This window comes from Phaenicophaeus curvirostris, chromosome 1 (genome assembly GCF_032191515.1).
Source record: "Phaenicophaeus curvirostris isolate KB17595 chromosome 1, BPBGC_Pcur_1.0, whole genome shotgun sequence".
Taxonomy (NCBI): Eukaryota; Metazoa; Chordata; class Aves; order Cuculiformes; family Cuculidae; genus Phaenicophaeus; species Phaenicophaeus curvirostris.
Genome location: NC_091392.1, coordinates 119704274 through 119725311, shown reverse-complemented (window position 1 = coordinate 119725311; position 21038 = coordinate 119704274). Strand labels below are relative to the sequence as shown.

At 42.0% G+C, this 21038-nt stretch overlaps 2 protein-coding genes across 3 annotated transcripts in view; one reads left to right on the top strand and one right to left on the bottom strand.

The window, feature by feature from the left end:
* The window catches only part of USP9X (ubiquitin specific peptidase 9 X-linked), a 103194-nt gene extending 98078 nt beyond the window's left edge, over positions 1 to 5116 (top strand). For both annotated transcript variants that reach the window (XM_069872924.1, XM_069872917.1), the window contains exons 42-45: positions 785 to 941; positions 1351 to 1563; positions 2001 to 2096; positions 3530 to 5116. In XM_069872924.1, coding sequence (XP_069729025.1) covers positions 785 to 941; positions 1351 to 1563; positions 2001 to 2096; positions 3530 to 3664 — 601 coding nt within the window. In that variant the 3' untranslated portion in view covers positions 3665 to 5116. The remainder of the gene's footprint in view (positions 1 to 784; positions 942 to 1350; positions 1564 to 2000; positions 2097 to 3529) is intronic.
* An 11866-nt stretch (positions 5117 to 16982) lies between these two features.
* Positions 16983 to 20834, bottom strand: RPL8 (ribosomal protein L8). The gene is made up of 5 exons (XM_069872870.1): positions 20658 to 20834; positions 19226 to 19367; positions 18605 to 18823; positions 17445 to 17560; positions 16983 to 17182 (listed from the first exon to the last, which is right to left on the bottom strand). The coding sequence occupies exons 1-5, from the start codon at positions 20793 to 20795 to the stop codon at positions 17024 to 17026; spliced, it is 774 nt and encodes a 257-aa protein (XP_069728971.1). The 5' UTR covers positions 20796 to 20834; the 3' UTR covers positions 16983 to 17023.
* Between the last annotated feature and the right edge of the window lie 204 nt (positions 20835 to 21038).

The following is a 21038-nucleotide window of genomic DNA, read 5'->3' as shown; positions in this document are numbered from 1 at the left end:
TGTCTTTATAATTCAAAATTGTTGTGTTTTGTGTAGCTTGTTTTCTCAGTGATTCTCTTGCTAATCCTTTCAAGAAGTTTGTTTTAAGTGGATATTTCTTAAGAACACAGAAATAAAGCAAGGCAGTTGCTTTTCCTGCAGTGAGTGTAGCTCCTTGTAGGTCTCATCCCCTCCTCTGGCTTTTTTTCCCCCCCTCCCCCGACCCCCAAAGCCAGAAGTGTGTTGATTCTCAGTTCTTGCACAGTTTCAGGGTGGTAGTTAACTCTTCTACCCCTTGTTTAAGAGCAGAAGGCACAGAAAGTGGGCTTAGTTCCAGGAAGTGCCCAAGTCCCTTATCCCCTTGCACAAATATGTACAATTCATTCCTCTGCAGAGGAACTGCATCTGAAATAGTGTAGCTTTGGGAAGCATGATTATAATGTAAGTTAACCACTCTACTGAGAATTTAACCGTTCCAATTCTGTATCGACCTTTTGGGTTAACAAGTCTATTTTGTAAATGCAGTTGATTTTTAAAATAAGTAATAAAAATTAATCAAAGTTGATTGCTGCGACTAGAATTATACTCGCATGTTTTATATATCACATTCAGAGAGTTTAAATACTACCATAATACGGGACATGGTGTGTCAAGTTAGTTCTGTGGTTTTGAAAAAACATCTCAGTAAAACCAGAAGTCAGAATATGAGATATCCCTTTTATAATTACATTGAAAGTGAAGCCTTTATTCAGATCCTAAAACTCTTTAACACTTGAAGTTGCCGGTTTGTTTTTTTTATTTGTAGGATTCACAATGCACTTAAAGGGATCCCAGATGACAGGGATGGATTATTTGACACCATTCAGCGATCTAAGAATCACTATCAGAAAAGAGCTTACCAGTGTATAAAGTGCATGGTGGCTCTCTTCAGCAACTGCCCTGTAGCCTACCAGATCCTTCAGGTGATACTTTTCATTCTGTTTCTTGCTATTTTTATCCCAGTTCTGTGTATTAAAAAAAAAAAAACTACCACCAAGCCCACTATTAGTCAGTTTTTATTACCTTGGTGAAAGCACTGCTTCCAAGTACAGCTCATTTTGAACCTTCCTAGATGAGAAGGTCAAGAGATGGGATTGAAAGCAATTTGCTTAAACTTGCACTTGTAATTCTATGGTTCTATGAAATCCACAGACTTCATTTCTGATTTGAAGTTTTCTTTGTGAAAAAAAAAAAGATATTTCACTGAGTCTTTTAAACAGCAACATGTGTTGGTGGTCAGTTTTCTGATAGATAATGTATAGGAAGGGAAAAATATTTCTATTTTGAAGAACAGAGAAAATAATACTGAATTACTGATTTTTCCATCTGCAGAGCAATGGAGATTTGAAGAGAAAATGGACCTGGGCAGTAGAATGGCTTGGAGACGAGCTTGAGCGTAGACCATACACTGGCAATCCCCAATACACCTATAACAATTGGTCTCCACCAATACAAAGCAATGAGACATCAAATGGCTACTTCCTAGAGAGATCACACAGTGCTAGAATGACTCTTGCAAAAGCTTGTGAACTCTGTCCAGAGGAGGTAAAGAATTAATTTGACTTCTGTTAAAAAAAAATGATTGAAGTGCTTATATAAATAATGAGCCTTTGCAACCATCTCCAGTCATTTTAGGGCTAACGCATTTTAGAAGTGCTTTATAAATATGTGTTCCTGGTTTTTTTGGCAGGTTATATGCTGCTGTGCATTTTTTTACTTCTGTTACTGTTTCTACAGATATCTGTCTCTTTAGGAATTAGTAATATAGAATTTGACCGTTTGAAGTAGATTATGAAGAGGTCTGTTTTTCTAGTAATATGTTGATGGTGGGAATTTTTATGTAGTGCAGTACAAGCTATGGCTGACACAGTGGGGCAGAGGTTTTCTCTGAGGGTGTTTGAAAGTCAACTGCATGTAGGTTTGGTTCTGGATAGAATAATTGTAGTATGTTTCATCTAAGTATATTATTTTTCAAACTGTAGGAACCAGATGATCCTGATGCTCCAGATGAGCATGAGTCTTCTCCACCTGAAGATGCCCCTCTTTATCCTCATTCACCTAGTTCCCAGTATCAACAGGTAAAAGCTCAGAGCTGAACCATTTATTCAGACATCGGATAGCTTTTTGTACCATTTGTGGTTAATTAAACTCTAAGCAGTTAGCCAGAAGTATATCATGGTCAAATATCACATTTGGAGGACCAAAGATAAAGACACACCTCTATTTTGCCAGGAACAGTTACACCATTAGGTGAAAATTTTAACGTTATCAGGTCAGGGATTAATGATCCCTAGACAGAACAGGGGCACAGATGTGGCAGTCTAGCACATAATGAATTTGGTTCTGCCATATGTGTTGACATTGATAATAATTAGTGAGTTGCTTTTGTTTTTTTAAAAAAAAAAAAAAACCTCAAGGCCTGAATTTCGATTTGGGTAATTGGAAGGCTTTCAGAAAAATGCAGGTGACTTTTACATATAACTTGTGCTATGAACGCTGATCTCTAAATCTTAAGTACTTACAAAATGTGGTTTTATATTAAAAGGCTGCTTTGTTAATATGTTTCACTGGAAAGCCAGATCTGAAAGAAACCATAACCAGGCTTTTTATCGAATTGACCAAGTTAGTAGATCCCCCACTTAGTTGCCATTTTTTGTTCCAATTCATTTGATATATTCCAAACCTGCTAATTTAATTTCCTTTCCTGCCCAAACCCATTTCCCTCCATCTTGCTTTCCTTACTTGATGTTCTCAGCAGAGCAGTTGGTAAGTTATGCAGATTTTCCCACTCCTTTCTGAGCTCCTGAGTTCAGACACATACCGTAACCTCACCGTTACCTGTGTGATGTGTTCACTTTCTTGCAAGAGATGGCAATTCTCACTAACACACACAAAATCCTTGTATTCCTAGTTTCTCCACAGTTGGTTAAACTGCAAAACAGTAGCTAGATGAGATGTTCTCATTTGCTAGATGAGTGTATGACTTCTTAAAACTGAGACAGAACATCTGGAGAAAACTACTGGTCTAGATTTCATTCAGTTGTTTAACATTAAAGTTTTATCTTTTGAAAAGTTTGCTGCATAAATACAGGTAGACTTTTTCTATTGCCTTAGGAAAACAATTCAAGCTGGTCAAATGCGTTCATAAAATATTTGCACAGTTTAATGTCCACAGCACATAGGCAGCCTCTTTTCGTCTCCCTTTTTTTTCCTTTCTTGCTGCTTTTGCTTTGCATGTGAATGTTTGTTATTCAGAAGCTGAGGTAACTGTATTAACTAATCCTTTTATTTTTACAAGTTGAAAGTTTGTTTACCTTCTGTGTAAATTATAGGGGTAAGCAAAGGATGTGATTCATAGAAATGAAGAAACTGTGATGTGTGTTCATGCAGAAGTTCCGTGTGCTTGAGAGTAATTTTCAGTGGTCTGAATGCAAAGGTGTGAAGCGAGTAATGGGTTGGGAAATGGTCCACAAGCTTAATGTCCCTTTAAAATGATTGTGCTTTATTACAGAATAACCATGTGCATGGACAGCCATATACAGGCCCGGCAGCACATCATATGAACAACCCTCAGCGAACTGGCCAACGAGCACAAGAAAACTATGAAGGCAGTGAAGAAGTTTCCCCGCCTCAAACAAAAGATTAGTGAAATGCACATAATCAATTAACTTGCTCCATCAAGACTGTGCACCCAGGCCTTACAGTCCAACCTTTCTCTGTGTCTGGCTAATATTTAAAACTAGAAAAACTATTCCTAATCAACATGGAGTGGAGAGTCTATTCACTGTCTTATCTGCAGAAAATTGCTGTCAATATATAACCCGCCTGCAGTGGAAAGTGTATAGTGTTTTGTAATAAATGGCCTGATGCTAATGTGTAAATGGCAAAGGTGTATATAGTATATTAATGTTTGACTGTTAATTCTTGAGCAAGAAACATTTTTTTTGTCTTGATGAGACTCACAGATCTACAAAAACAAAAAAATAATTTCTTGATATATCTGCTGCGCTCTGCAACCAGTGTTGCCTGCCTCATGGCAGTTGGATCAACTCCTTTACAAAAAAGCCTATCCATGTCAACCACAAAATAGTTTCATGTTAATTCTTTGCCACTGGAGTCGATTTTACTATGAGCAACGTAATGGCTGGTAACCTTTTAATTATTTGGTTGATGTGGAAAATTGGTGATGTAACATTGTTTCTAGATCTTTTTTCATTGCCTTTTTCATTCTGGTATTAGGTTAATCACTTTGAAGCTATAGTTATGCTGTAACATTTAGCATGGCTTCACACCAAGTTAGTGTAGCCAATGAGGGGGAAAAAAAAAAACGTGACAGCAGTTGTCCCAATGTGACAACTGTATTGCTCAGAACTTTTTCTTCTTACACCTAGACTATAAAATGGGGAGGGAAAATGTGACAAACAAATGGGTTTCAGTTTCACATATGTTCCTCACATCTGATGTTTGACAGTTCTGTCTCTGGGTGGGATAAAGAACACTTAGTTTTCAGTAATAGGAATTTAAAGGATTTAAAACAAATATGCAAAAATTTGCTATGCCAGGATGCCTGGAGCATAATAGACTGTATTTGGTGTGCTTGTTTTGTTTCTTTGGTAGAGCTTATTAGATAAACTTCTAACACTTTCCTTCTACTGCATCCCAGTGAAGTGGAAGTCATTAAAATCACACAGTACTTGTGAGTGCCACTGCACCGAGTTAACTTGCTGGTTTTCTGCTCGTTCACAGTTCTACTTGAAAGCGAGAATTGTCTTAGCTCTTTATCCATTATACAGGAAATCTTACCGTTAGAAGCAGGGTTTAATTATAAAAGAAACTACTGGTTAGTCAAATACAATTCTGAGGTATCTCTATTCCAGAATAAACATTTGTTTGAAGACTTCAAGAAACGCATCAGTAAATACTGTATTTAAATGAAAATTGGTAACTTGAATGTGTGTAATTTTTTTGGAACCTGTCTAAAAACCAAATACCCCTGCAAAACAGATACAGCCCACCCTATACTATTTAAATATTTTGCTGTTTTATTTTATAGAAATTATTTTGCTGAATTCACAAATAGAATTTGATTTAAGAAGAATGTTTTGTCCTGTGGTGTGTGTTGTTTTTTGGGTTTTTTTTTTTTTTAAATGGACTGCACAGAAAGGTGAATTCTGTGCAGCGGCATTATGCTGAATTCTGGAACAACAGTCGTTGAGATTCTGTGCACAAAAAAAATTGGCCCTTAAGAATAAAATAATCAGGACGATTACAATGTAAAAGTTTCTTAATGTGATTTATCTTGTACTTTTTGTATGTTTTTATATATACATATATATATTTAATGAGCACAAGCTTGATGGTGTTTTTTACAAATGAGTTGATAGAAACAAAGCTGCTGCTTATCAAATTCAAGGTCTGTAATTTTGAAATGAACAAGGGAAAACTCAGTCGCAAGTGCATTCCTATGCATTTAGCATAATAAGGAAGAGACACGGAAGATTTTTTGAATATGCGATGATCATTTTTATGCTTCCATGTTTTCCCTAGTGCTCAAGTTAATTCAGATTTTTTCATAGTTTTTTAGTAATACCATTTTACCTGGACTTAGTAAATTTGAATAAAGTGTTCCCATTTATGTTTGGGAATGCTTTGTGGAAGTTTTTACTCAAAAATTCTTCCCTGAGTACTCGAGTTGAAATAGTTCTTATTTATTTGGACCAGTAATTCTTAAACAAGCTATCTCAGAGGCGATTGTTATGTATTTTTTACTATATCGGTAAAATATATAATGTGCTAGTTCAGCCTTGCCAAATGTGTTTGCTTTTGATAGTGCAATGATTGTGGAGACACGTCAAACCTGTGACACTTTAAGGCTGTGACTCTCTTCAGTCATATACTCCTCTGCCCCTGAATTGAAAACGACTGCAGTGGCAGTTGTTTTTCAGGTGGCAAGCTGAAAATATTGTGCATCTTTGTGACTTTGAAGGAGAACAGCCCGTTCTGCTTGTTGCAGCTGCTGCTTTTAAACAGACGGCTACAGTGAGAGGGTGCAATGTTTTCTTCACTCTAGGCAGGCAAAACAGATTTGAACTGTACTTAACAAATAATTGTACAAGCAAAAAGTTTCATATGCGTGTTACTGTCACAGCATTTTGACAGCGGTGTCGTGTTGAGGTGATGCACAGTACCTCGTTGTTGATGGCACACTTTAAAATAGCAGTCCTCAAAGTGCCTAAAAATTTCATCCCCCCATCGCTAATTTCAGTCCTCTTTTCTGTTTAGAACAGTTACTAGGGAATCTCTGGTCTTCCATGAAATGAGACAATAAGTAGTAAAGTAATTGCTTATGTTTCTGACAATGTAACATCAAATGCATAGAAGCTGAAAATTCATAGGTGATGTTATGTGGGGTTAACGTATAGTTTGACCTAGGAGGGAATCCATAACATTACTATGCGGCGTTTCTCCCTCGTACATTTGGATTGTGATGGTTTTAGTGACTAAAATAAGCTTTTAACACTTGTTCTGTTAGTGTTAAAAGATCAAGACAGTGATAAACAAAAGGAATTTGCTTACGATTTGTGTATTAGTAAATGTACTATGTTTCAGTCACAGACTTGGTCACCTATACCTGTGTTGTCCCATTGACAACAATGAGGTTGCACAGGGTTTCATCCAAGCTTATTTGCCCTTATTTGCCCAGTACAATAGTGATTCATAAGCAGAAAAGTTATTTTCTGATTGTTTTCCCTGCTGACTTACCAGGTCAAAAAAGTAACTTATCTGTTTTTAAAGCTAGTGTATCTTGCTGAAATTGAGACAGAAAGAAATGAAATTCCACTATGACATTACTTTTTTTTTTTTCCAGAAAAAAATTAGACAACAGGAGAAAATTGGGTTATGGTGATTGCTGTTATGCCTTCTCAGCCACTTTTTTTGTGCCTAGCTTGTGCATTTTAGCATACCTATAATCAAAAAGCACTTATGGTTCCAAAACTTTCTATACATTTCCTGAGTTCTAGGGGAGAACAAGATTAGCCATTCTGCCTAAGTTAAAATGCGCAGAAGTTGGCTGCTGTAGCAATTTACTTCTTTTTTTGGTTTCAATACATTTTGTCTACCTCTGATTCTTTTGCTAGAAATGAATAGGCTGATAACCTATGTCAAAGCAAAGTGGCTCAACGTTTTTGTTGGCATGTGTTTCAGTTTCAGGCACTGCAGTGAGGCTTTGAGTGCAATGAATTTAACTTCAAATGAAAGTTACAGACTGGTGATTTAAACAAGAGGAAGAAGTGGCATATTAGGAAATTCGCAGTGTGCCGAGTTAAGTGTTTTAATATCTTCATTCAACATTCTTAGTCCACACTTGAAAATCCACATTGAAAGCACATTCACCCCTGTGGTGAAAGACACACACCTTAATTTTTGGGAGAGTGAGATGCTGATGCCCACCTTGTATTTCTTAAGACAAGTGGGAATTTCCCACTTGTGGCCCTGTTCCAGCACAGTGTAATCAGGACAACAGTAATTTTGGCTCCCTGTCTTACTGCCTTCTGTGTTCTCCATCATGTTCACAGTATCATTTTTCTCACAGCCAAGAGGTCTTGGGAATAAAGTCTAAACCTGCCTTCTATCTAGAGCAAAACTAGAGGCTTTCTGGTGGAGAAGTAGGAACCAGTGATACTACAGTGAACAAGGTGAAAGAAACCCAGCCACATCCTGCATGATTTCTGTTCCTCTTGCGAGTGGTCTCATGAGGAAGATAAAAGCAAATGGGTCTTGAAAGCTTCGTGTATTTTCTCTCTAGCGTGCAGCTAGAATCAGTCTACACCAGTGCAGTGAAGATCTCTGTGCAGCAGCAGCACAAGCAACACTCCTTGTGCCCTCTGTGCTGTTCCAGGGTGTAACTATTGGTCTTTGGGGACTGTCATGTTAATACATTCAGTTAGACTTGCCCTCTGAGATAGACTAGACAGCTCTACTGCACTAGAAGGGCTTTAACCCAGTCTGAGCACTGTCACTTTTTACGCTGTGTAACTTCTTAAGGTTAGTACTATAAATGTCTTTCTAAGGTATAAAAGAAGATCTTTCAGACTAACTGTTTTACAAAAATAGCCATTCTTTTGTCCTTTTTTACAAGAGAAAATGTTCGGTCCTGCCTCCGTGGTGTCTGTTGTGGTAGGCTGTTACAGAAGTGTGTTGACAAAGCTTCCAGCACCTCAATTCAGATATTTTAATCCTGTCATCTGATTTTTCCAATGCAACTTGTGGTGTATCTGTGGATTTCAGTGGCATTTGTATGAGCCCTGTTGATTTCAGCACCGTAGGAGTTGAAGTTGGTGATGTTTTGCAGGAATCCACACAGATAAGTCAGTAGGTGGCACAAAAAACTTAACTTACTTGGTTTATTTACACTTATTTGCAGACAATGAGATCAAAACAAGCACAGGAGAAATAGTTTCTGAAGGAGAAAAAGAGTCACCTAAATAAGGGCTAGCTTTTCATCAGATTTTAAATACTCAACTCTGTATTTTTTAGCTTTATAATTCCTTAAAGCCACTTTTTGATAATACAACTGACCTACAGGCTGTTTCCTTGGAAGAATTTAATATAGCCTTAATTATATCAGCACAATTCTGAAATGACAGTGTCATTCTTCAAAATTACGTGCAGATGTCTTCTCGTTTTTAACAATGAGCTAACGATGAATAACAAAGACAGCAGGAAAAAATAGAAATCAGGTTCTATGAATTCACAGAAAATCTAACCATAGAAAAGCATCCAGTGCAGGAAAACAAGGTCATTCCCTTCTTCTCTGCCTCTGAACTACTTAAAATGTCTGATAATGTTATTTTTTTATTCTTCCTTTACAACTGCTGTTCTAGTAGCTTGGTTTATGTTGCCCTAAGCAGCGTTAGCTGCACAGATTGCAGCTTCCTGATGCATTTGCAGTTCTCTCCCCTTTAATCCTTACCAGAGCAAAGTGTGTGTTTGTTTTTCCCCATACGAGCTGGTTCCCTCTTCTTGCATTTTGGTGGTTGTGATGTGCTGTTTCTGTTCTCATGCAATGATGGGACTGGATGAATACTTTCCAAGCGTGGTTTCACCTGAGCCATTAAGCGAGCAGTTCTGTTCCTTTTCTGTAATGATACCTCTGTGGGTGCAGCTTTTAAAGGTACTGGTCTTTTCCGTAGCTTTGTTTACTGGTTCTTGGCTGCTTGGCTCTTGTCTATCACCTCTAAATTTCTGTTTGTTTCTTCCCATTTTTTTCTTACAAAGTTTCTCTCTCTGGATTGGCAGGATCACTTTCTAGTTAATATTTTTGTATTTTCTTGGAATCAAATCCCTTCACTTGCTAGGCTAAGCTTTTTAACTCCTTTTCTACCTACGCCTGATGTTTTGTGGTTAGCTGCTACAAAAAAACTATGTTTGCCAGACTGCCCAGTGCTCCCAACCGGAGCCTTTTCATGTGTGGAAGCAGCAGCCACAGCCTTGACCGAGTAGGCTTTGTCATCTCTTGAGTCTTCTCAGAATTTATGTGGGATAGGAAAGCTTCATGCTGCTGATGGCAACCTTGAATTCAAGGAGTTGGTCACTTATTGGGGATTTTTTTGTTTGTTTTGCTTCATTTTTCTATCTTGAGTAGTTTCTACAAGTGAATAAGAATGGTAGCTCTTGCAGGAAACTGCTTTGGGAAAAAGGCTAATTGAAAACTTGGACACTTCTTAATATACTTGATTGTATTTAAATATCTGGTAGGTGCTTTAAAGTCCTTAGAAAGCCTTCTGCAAACAAATTCAGAAGCTTAGAACCATGAAGACTAGGTCTTCAAGATTGAGTGATACTCACAAGTTCTATCTACCTGTCCTGCTGTGTGATTAAGAACAGGTGAAATAGCAGAAATGGAAGGGAAAGAGGTCGTGCTATGTGAAACCTCTTGGGAATCAGAAATGCCTGAGCATGCGTTGCCTGGGCTCACTCTGCTCACTGGTGGAGTGAGTGAACCTGCCTGAACCACAGGCTTTACCAAGGACCGAAGAATTGATTTTTAGCAAGAACTAGCATAAGGAGCATTTTGTATAAGTTTTCTCCTCTAAGATCTGTCTACGAAGTTGAATCCTATGAGCAAATAAAGACAGGGAGTGGGCTGAGGGAGAGCCTTCGCGTGCTTGTTCTGATAATACTTTCTACCTCTTGATGTTCATTGCCGAGTCGCTGCAGGCTGGTGTGCCAGTAAGTGGCTTTAGCGGCACGACAGCTTCTTGTGGGTCAGGCCAATACAGGCGCAGAAATACATGGACAGGCACAGAGGGGTCCCTGTGTCCCCCTGGGGATGGATTAAATCCTTCGAAACATGACTCTAGGTGCGGACATTTTCATCCAGAAGAAGGAACTGGCGTTTTTCAGGTGGCACCACATGGACTCACAAAATGCTTCTACTCAGTCTCTCGTGCTACCTCCTTACCAATGTGAAGTAGCAAAAAATCTTTTCACAACTCATGTTGTTCAAACGATGTAACTGCAGGGAGGTATCCTGGTTTCTAGCTATGTTGACATAGCAAAGGGTTAGAAAGGGGGAGATGCCAGAATGTGAAAAGCCAGAATTCTGCAGATAACCCAGGTGTTTAGAAAGAAATGTTACCGATTGCTACTGTGGTTGTGTGTTAAGACTGAAATGCTGAAAGAGAACTGTAACCCTCCCACTCCGAGTCTGAGAGACACCTGGCATTGGCTGTCTGACTACTTCTGCAACCTGAACCAAAAAACTGCTGTGGGAATGTAGACTTACCATATAGCTGTGGAAGAAAACTTCAATCGTGTCACTTCTCTCGGTCTTCAGAGCAGTCAACATGATTTTGATGTAGGTTTTAGATTATGTATATATAAATCTGATTGAAGTACCAACAGCAAACCGTAAATAAAATGTGGACTTAACTGAAGAATGGGCTAGTGGAGGACTCTTGTGTTGAATTTATTAAAATATGATATGACAAAGTTGTCAACGGAAGAGACTGGCTGCGATGAAGACAGGGAAATAGAGCTGGGGTGTCCTCAACTTGGGAGAATAGCCAGATTCTCTGTTGCCTTCAAATCTATAATTGCACATAAGGACCAAACTGGCTGCGTTGTATTCACTGGAGGAGTTGGCTGCGTGGGAATGCACCTGAGGGTCACTCCACCTTCTCACTTGCTAAGGTCAAAGCCTTCTCTAACTACACTTTCCTCTCCTAGGCACCAAGTGGTTATTCCAGGGACAGATGTCCTTCCACCTTTCTGATGGTTAAAAGCAGATACAGGCTGGGGCATCGCTGGTGTTACCCCTGTGTTTCCCTAAGGTGCCGATTACCCAGTCTCTCTGCTCCACCAGAGCCAGGGGCTTTGTGTAAAATGAATTCAAAGTGGGTGTAATGGAGAGTTAACAGAAACCCCTGGTTTGCATCTTGGCACTGGTTTTCAAGATGTGTGAACGATAACACAAACCAATGGCAAATTACTGAGGGTTTGTAGTACTATCATTAAATGAAAAACTATTTAAACGAGGCATATGTGGAAGCAGGTAACACCCAAGTTTATCATGGCTCTGTTTCGTTGATGAAACCTGTCTGAGGGGACGTGTGTGTGAATTCTCTGGATGTCGACGTGTTAGCAAAAATAAGAATTCAAGACAAGTTTTATATGTATCCATTACCAGTTGGGGGGGTTGCTGTTAATTGGGAGAAGAAAGCTTTTGAACAAGGGGGCACACCTGTAAAATGACTCCTGTCAATATGTTCTGGTCTCATGTTTCTCTCTAAGAAATAGTTAAAGCCACAAAAAAAAAAAATAATTTAGCTTCTGTGGGGAGTGAGAAACGTGTAATGATTTATTGATCTCCTGACTCCCTGAAGCCCTTTAGAATTTGGGTTCCTGTGATTTTTACATGAGGTGAAACCATGGCCCAAAGCTTTTCTGCTGGTTTGGGTTTGGATCCTCACCTGGTTACTTCTACATAACCAAGCGCTATTTTTTTTGCTGAAGTTAGTTTTTCTCTCTTTATGCGAAACCTCTCTGGACGGATTTGCTCCGACCTTTTTCTACCTTACATGTTCTCCTTGTCTCTCCCTTTGTGCCTCTTCCCCCCACACTGGTGCGTAGCAGGTTGTGAATCCTCCAGAAATGCCCCCCCGGGGTGATTTATCGAGGGTGTTTCCTTTCCAGGGCTCCCAGTAGTGCTGGGAGATGCCAGTGTGGAAATCACCAGAGAGCTGAGCCTGACCCAGCTTTGGATGAAGTCTTGCTTCTGCTTTTTGTGTTTCAGCACAAGTTAGAATCGCGCACTGTCTGATCAGGCCACTTGAGATGTTGGTGGAGCAGTAGATGGCAAAGGGATAATGATGTTAACAAGGGTGTTATGTTATGGTGAAAGAATTTGTGATCCATGTTGGTGCTTAGGACCTGGTGTTTCACAACACACCTTTGAGAAAGTATGAAGAAAATGCTGTCTGGTCTTTCAGTAGGTGGAAATTTGACCCCCTTCTAAAGGAAGACTTTTTAGTGCTTCACTGGTAGGTTGGATTTTTGTTTCTTTTCTTCCTTTTGTCAAACCAAGATTTGCACTGAAATTGCTGCAAAAACACTTAACGTTTTCCTTTAAAACAGAGTTTGCTTCATTTCAAGATTTCTGATGTCCTTGTAGCCATGATAATCGTTATGGGAGATTTCTTTTATTATTATTTTTTTAGTAATAAGCCTGGCTGCAGTTTTTGAAGCTTAACTAATATGCATAGTGGCTCATTTCCTCTGAGCACCACTAGGGCGGGGAATTGAACGGTCACCTGTGAAGTAAGCATCCTGGATATAAACTATAGAAGCAAATCAACTCTGTAGTCTGTCATGCTGATAAGAACAGCTGGTTTGAGCAAGAGATTGCTGAATATGGTATAAATCTAAAATATAATTACTAGGAGCAAATATAAATGCATACAATGAGGTGTGAGGGTAGGAGAAACACAAGACTGTGTGAAGGGACCTGGACAATCTGGAGAAGTGGGTCTGTGCAAACCTCATGAGGTTCAACAAGGCCAAGTGCAAGATCCTGTACCTGGGTTGGGGCAATCCCCGATTTCAGTACAGGATGGGGGACTGAGAGCTGCCCTGCAGAGAAGGACTTGGGCGTGCTGATTGATGAGAAGCTTAATACGAGCTAGCAACGAGTTCCCACAGCCCAGAAGGCCAACTGTATCCTGGGCTGCATCAAAAGAAGCGTGGCCAGCAGGGCGAGGGAGGTGATTCTGCCCTTCTATTCCTCTCTTGTGAGACCTCATCTGGAGTACTGTGTCCAGTTCTGGAATCCTCAACATAAGAAGGATATGGAGCTGTTGGAACGGGCCCAGAGAAGGGCTACAAGGATGATCAGAGGGCTGGAGCACCTCCCATACGAGGACAGGCTGAGAGAGTTGGGGTTGTTCAGCCTCAAGAAGAGAAGGCTCTGAGGAGATCTTGTAGCGACCTCCCAGTACCTAAAAAGGGCTACAAGAAAGCTGGAGAGGGACCATTTACAAAGGTAGGTAGAGATAGGACACGGGGAATGGGTATAAACTGGAGAGGGGCAGATTTAGGCTAGACATAAGGAAGAATTTCTTCACCATGCGGGTGGTGAGGCTCTGGCACAGGTTGCCCAGGGAAGCTGTGGCTGCCCCATCCCTGGAGGTGTTCATGGCCAGGTTGGATGGGGCCTTGGGCAGCCTGGTCTGATGGAAGGTGTCTGTGCCCATGGTAGGGGGGTGGAACTGGCTGATCTTTAAGGTCCCTTCCAACCCAAACTGTTCTACGATTCCATGAGGATGCCGTGTGTTTTCTATTGAATGTGGTTTGTGTTTATTTTGCTAACGTACATTTGAAAGTGGTTTTGTGTTAAAGCTTCTCCGTTAAACCTAAGAGCTCAGACATACATCCACTTCACCACCAGGACAGCAGTTCTCTTTCCCAGCATCTGTGGTCAGCAATTTCTCAACTGAAAGGGGGGCTTGGAGACACGGGTGGAAGGAACTCGCTGCCGGGGGGAACTGGTGCCTTGTGCAGGCCCAGGGGAAGGGTGCGAGAGGGGGATGCTCAAGTTCTGATTTCTTCTGTTGTCACTTTATGACTGTAGTGGTACCTGAGCTGTGTCACAGCAGCCACCTGTGTCCTGCAGGATGGAGGTGATGTCAACCGAGGCAGGAGATAAGAGGGGCTGTTTCCAACTGGTGTACTTCACTGTATGATCTCTCACCCATCAATTCCAGCACCAGCCAGAGCTTGTGGCTCAATGTGCCAGATCACGGTGACGAAACACTCTTGCTCTGATGGACTGAATGCTGTCCCACTTGATGTTGCCACCTCTGCACCGCATTTCTGCTGTTTGAAAGTGACGAGCCTACACTGAGGATCTTGCCAGCCGAGGTGGCGAAGGAAGGCAGCCTGCTGCTTTGTAGCGTCCCTGTCTTGCTTAGTTTGATTTCCACAGTGTAAAATCTGGAGCCGCTACCCTGTTCATCTGAACCTCCTGCCCTGCCTGAGGAGGCTGATGCTCCTTTCAGTCCACACGAGGGCCAGCAGCTGACCTTAACTTCAGTCCCATTTTCATCTTCTATTCAGTGCTTTTACAGCTCCTCCGTGGCTGAAGCAACCTTGTTAGTAACTCAGCAGTGTGTTTTTATATTTTGGGCCTTTTTTTTTAATCCTTTCCTTGTCATGTTGTTGCTTCTCTTAATTTCCCCTATTATGGGATCTGCTGGAGTTAAGATAAACCGTGGAACAGAGGGATAAGTTCAAACTTCAGTTTGAAAAACTTATTACAGCTTATTAAAATTTTTCATTTTCACCCTCTCACCACAAGAAGGATGTTGAGGCTCTGGAGCGAGTCCAGAGAAGAGCAACAAAGCTGGTGAAGGGACTGGAGAACAGGCCTTATGAGGAACGGCTGAGAGAGCTGGGGCTGTTTAGCCTGGAGAAGAGGAGGCTGAGGGGAGACCTCATTGCTCTCTACAACTACCTGAAAGGAGGTTGTAGAGAGGAGGGAGCTGGCTTCTTCTCCCAAGTGACAGGGGACAGGACAAGAGGGAATGGCCTCAAGCTCCACCAGGGAAGGTTTAGGCTGAATATTAGGAAAAATTTTTTCATGGAAAGGGTCATTGGGCACTGGAACAGGCTGCCCAGGGAGATGGTTGATTCACCTTCCCTGGAGGTGTTTAAGGGACGGGTGGATGAGGTGCTAAGGGGCATGGTTTAGTGTCTGATAGGAATGGTTGGACTCTATGATCCGGTGGGTCTTTTCCAACCTGGTGATTCTATGATTTGATTGGTTTCTATAGAGCCTCTGATTTTTCAGTCATTCCCTTTGTTTAATTCATTCTTCGCTCCCATTTCTTTGCTTACATATTTAGCCCCCACCACGCTAGTGCTGGGGGAAGCATTTTGCCCCCTGGAGAATGTTTGTCTTGTGCTGTGGTCGCTCGCTAGTATCACTGCAGCTTTTAAAATTTAAGTTAACCTGTTACTGGATTTCAAGTCTCTTAAGAGCGATTTTCCCTCGGAAAGAATCAAGTTCTGGTATTACTCCTCTATATTTAGCCCTGGGGGCTGCTTTGGCAGCCTGGCTGTGGACACCCAGTTTCACTAAGAAGCTGCTTCTTTTATGCCTCTCCACCCGGCATCAAGGGGCTGGGCTCGATGCCACCAAGGCTGAGGGCTGACTCCCTGGCTGCTAGTGGCTCTTGTGCCACCCTCCCCAGTTCCCCAGGAAACACACATCAACTAATCCAAGTGTGACTGGAAACCATCGTTTCTGTGAGTCCTCTGAATGCAAATTGTTCTGGAAGTTCACTGTAACAACAGCCTGAAAGTAGAGCGCTCAGCTGAGGAAACTTCTACTGCATTCAATGTACTGTCAAATCTTTTTTTAACTTGGCTCTCATCATGGTTGTCATTTGAACATTAAATATTGTTCTCATACTGTTTGGGAGGAGTCCTAAATTTAGCTCCATGGCAGAATACAGGCACATAATCAAAAGCTTGTGGCAAAAATGAGCTGTGAACTGTCACCAACTCTGATGGTATTAGGGGCATATAAAAAGCAAGAAAACTTGTCAAATTGCTTTTTATATTTTTCCCCAAATGCAATCCATTTCCTTTCTTCAAGGTGGGTTTTTTGATGCTCTTTTCCTCTCAATACTGTATCTCGCCCCAGGACTAATTTTTGTGGAAAGACATAGAAAATAATTTATCTTGCTCTGCATTCCATGGGATTCCTATTAATATGCTGTCATACTCACATGTGCAGATATAGCACAGGCATTTCGGGATCCGTGGATATTTTGGTTCCTGTAGGTGAACTACCCTGCACCTTAAGGGAAAGCACCTCTTTGCCCTGAAGAGCAAAACTGGTTTTCCATTCTGTATCTCTTCGTGTAGTGTCTTCCTAACGATCATCACTCCTAAGTTTGGGAACATCTAGCCCTCAGAGGAATCCACATCTATTCCGGTAGCACTTCCAGCTCTGCCACAGTTAACGGTAACAGATTGAATGATAAGGTGAGAGACTCGGTTTTTAGAACCTGGACCCGACTGCTTCCCTCTGCTGTGTCCTGCTACCATTGAGATACTGGCTGCAGTCAAGTTATGAACTCAGCTGAAATGGTTAAAGGGTGCACAGTTTTCTAAGTTAAACCAGGTAAGCAAGGGATTACTCGCTCCATCTGTAACACTTTGTTAGGCCTAAGCAAGGCTGTAACTAGGCCAGCGTTAACATCACACCCAGGCACAAAAGCACGTACACCAAGCATTATTCCAGCCTGTAGCACCAGCTTACGGACTGAAAGCATCCCTCCTTTTGAATGCAGGGGAACAAAACCTTTGTCTCCACTCCCACTTTCCCCTGGTGAAGCTGAATATTGTCCCTATTTTAGGCAGATGTGAGCAACAGGTAACTGGAACATCACACAAGCTCTGTTTTAAAAATTTATTCTGTAACCTCCACGCTGGATCCTTAGTTCTCCTTTTCCTGCACAGTCTTTGTTCCACGCAGTCTGCCCGTGCGACGGGCAGCAATGAGACCAACTTTGCGCCCAGCAGGAGCGTCTCTCCTGATGGTTGAAGGCTTCCCGATGTGCTGATGGTTACCACCACCAAAGGGATGTTCTACAGGCTGTGAGAAAGGAAATCGAATTGTCAGTGTAATTAACAACATAAATTAGTGATGATGTTTAAAATCAATACATTCCTCATGCCCTTAAATCAATTTAACTGCCTGATTTTTTTCAGACGGTGCAGTAACTATCGAGTATTGCTAACTAATTAGTGTGGGAAGCTATTTTTCCAGGTAGAGGTCAGACTCCTCCCCCTATCAAACAAATCCTTTCCAAACCGTAAAAGAGGAAAAAGAAAACTCTATCTGAAAATGGACTCACGTTCATGGCCACACCACGGACACGCGGCCAGCAGTTTCTCTTTGCCTTGTATTTGTGATAGGCACGGCCAGCCTTCAGGATGGGCTTGTCAATACGACCTCCACCAGCAACAATTCCTGAAAGAAATACAGGAGTGGTAACACACACGGAATGGACAAGAGTGTAGAAGGAACAGTTTTAAGAGCAAAGTGACTGACCCCTAATAAATCCAAGTTCTAAGAATAAGATTAAGCTCAAGCTACCAGCCACACATGAAGACACCTGCAAGGAGGCACATACTGCAATTACTGTTCTTCTATCCATCCACGCAGGATTAATCTTGGCAATTTTCTAAAGCAGTACCAGTTTTATTACTAGAATTTCTTCAGGAAAGTTTTGTTAGTGTGACAGATAAGGAAACTATGACTTGAAAGAGCTCAGTGGAGTTTAGAGCCCTTTGAAGTCTAATACTTGAGTTATTCCCTTATTCATTTAATCAATTTTCCTGGAGTAACAGGCCACAGATGATTAATTTTGCAGTCTTCTGTTTGGATGCAGGGATGTTTGGTAATTTGTGTCTTATCGGGACCAGCAGAACTGCTTGAGCCCAACAATTCTCTCTCCTTCCACCTTTAATGCTTGCCTGGAATGACATCAAAATGTCAAAACCCAACTACAGCTGCCAGCCAAGTATTTTAACAAACCTGGTCAAACATTTCCTCCTCAAAAATGATATTTTTATTCATTGTCAGACCCTCCACAGTACTTCATACCCAGCTGAGGACACCCACCACAGACCTTTGGCCCTGCACCTACAGCCTCCACTGCTGTATCAAAGGTGCTGAACCATCAACACTATTTTCTGCAGTTTTTCTCAGAGGACTGTGGATTTTACAGGCTGAGCGACTCCATTACAGCCTGAAGACAATTAACATGTATTTTACTGCCCTCTCACCGGGTCAAACTTTCTCAAAGTTTAAGTTCCCATTACCACAGGTAACACAGATGTAACAGACAAGTTAGGCACCTGTGCACAGACTATTCCTGTGCATAACCCTGGGTCCAGCCTGTAAATGATGCAGTTTTCTAGACTGTATTAGGAACGGGGGCCCTGTCTGCAAATCTGCTTAAGCAGCAGGTAAACCCAGGGACAAAAGAAGTTCCTAGTTGCCACTCCTTACCCACAATAGCTCTATTTGCAGAAGAAATCACTTTCTTGGAGCCAGAAGGCAGCTTCACTCTGGTTTTCTTGGTTTCAGGGTTATGAGAGATAACGGTGGCATAGTTTCCAGAAGCACGGGCCAGCTTTCCACGGTCACCAGGTTTCTCCTCGAGGCAGCACACGATGGTGCCTTCCGGCATGGTGCCAACAGGCAGAACATTGCCAATGTTTAGCTGAGCTGTGAAGAGCAATCAGAGCATCAACAGCTTCCTTCAGGCTCCTGTACTTGAGCTACAATTCTATATAACGCGGCCCTCTCTGCACAGCAGGGCACTGCACAAATGCTGGCAGGGCCAGTTCATACAGTTTGAGTTTAAACACAAGTTTCGTGTTCAGTGTAAGAGAAAAGCAATCCCAACACTTGGCAAGAACTGCAGTTAAGACTTGTCAATCAAAGCAGGCTGCATGAGGAGACTGCTGTCTCCAAGAAGGAAAACTAGGTTTGCTTGAAGGCAGCAGGAGGTGCCACTTTGTGATGGCTCCCAACTGCACTTAAACAACCTGAACTTCACTTATTCAGATGACACCTGCTTTAGCCTTCTGAAACTGCTCAGGCAACACACTTCGCATCTTCACTCACCTTTCTTGCCGCAGTAAACGAACTGACCAGTATGAATGCCCTCAGCAGCAATGAAAAGCTCAGTTCTTTTCTTAAACCTGTACGGGTCGCGGAAGGCAATCTTGGCTAGGGGAGCACCTCGGCCAGGATCATGAATGATGTCCTGTTGGAACACAGATGGGCTTTAGAACAGAATACAGCATTTGTCATGGGTTCTGTAGAAACCTAAGAACTAGAAAAACTGGAGATGATTACTACTGAGGTAATTCACATCAGGATCTCGCCTCTCCTCTCAGAGGGATCTTGACTTCTGCTCACGTGAACGAGCTGAAGATTCACATTTGTAAGAACACAACCCCAAGTATCTGTTATCACAAAATAGTGACTCTGGATAAATACGCTGCTTGAAACTAATTGCGTCTGAGCTGTTTTATTCATGACATTCCACAGGTACCAGATCTCTCCGTACTAAGAAATTCACTTTTGCTAGCTGTCCAATCACCTCTGGGCAAAGACACAAGCAGCAACTTCTGAAAAGCGTTTTCTTAAAATGGAAGTGTTTCTATCCACCTGACATAAAGTACAACGAAATTCTATATGCCCCTAAATGAGGAAGCACACTTATTGTTTTATTTTCCCTTGGAAAAATATGTCAATTCTGATCCTGAAGCACACTGAGATTCCAATACACAACCATATTTTCAGACCGCAACTATGTGACTGAAGAGGTGTCTATTTTCTAGGAAAGCTCAGATGCTGGCGGTGCCCAGTGTCTGCTATTTTCCACCTTCCAGGCACCCTGTCTCCCCCAGGTGTTACATAAATTAAAGTAAAACCTACCTACCTACTTTTCATCATCAAACTCAATTATGGGGAGCACGAAGAAACTTCTTTCCACCACCTGCAGATGACCTTGCTCTAAAAGGCTGAGGGACAACCAGATGTCCAGAGCACCAAGCTAGGTACCTGGTGGCACCGTTTTCTGCATGTTGATGACTTTGACAGTAAATACCTACAGCACACCTAGACACTGTGCTGTACCCCAAATAAGAGCGCTGCCCTGCTCCCACTGCTAAGACAGTGGACAGCACTTCAGTCTTTATAAAGTGCTGTTTTTCTTTTTAAAAGATGTGATCAACTACAGGGAAGACTCTCCCTGCCCACGTTTTGTGAGGTATTGAGTTCTTAGCCACTATCAAAGCACACTGATATTCCTACAGTAGTGAAGCTCTATCACCAGACCATACCGCTATCTCCATGCTACCAGCTTCTCCATTTACATGCTGTCATACGTCCAAAGTAGCTTCCAAGGATGATGAGTTATTTGACAAAGCACAACAGCCCTGAACAAGGAACACGACTAGCTCAAGTGCAGCTGATGAGGCTTCAGCGCACTTGCAGAGGCGCCGAGCTCCTCAGGACCCCCAGCACTCTGTGACCGGGATGCTCCTACCTTGACGATGCCCTTGATGTAGCCGTGCCTCTCAGCGAAGTCGACGGCGCGCAGCTTGGCTGGGCCCTTTCGGTGCTTCACATGGGCACGGAAGACGGAGCCCGCGCCTTTCCTCTGGCCTCGGATGACACGGCCCATGGTGCCCTGCGGGCAGAGCAGGGTCAGCACCACACTGACCAACCAAGGGGACAGAAGGACAGAGGAGACGGACCAAGCGGACCTACTACACCTCCCCACTTCTTCCTACTCCCTCTTTCCCTACTTCCTCCCTCTTTCCCCTTTCTCCCTCCCTTCCTCCTCCTCCCTCCATCACCTTCTCCTCTCTGACCCCTTCCCTTCTCCCTCTTTCCCCCTTCCTTTCTTCCTCTTTTCACGCCTTCC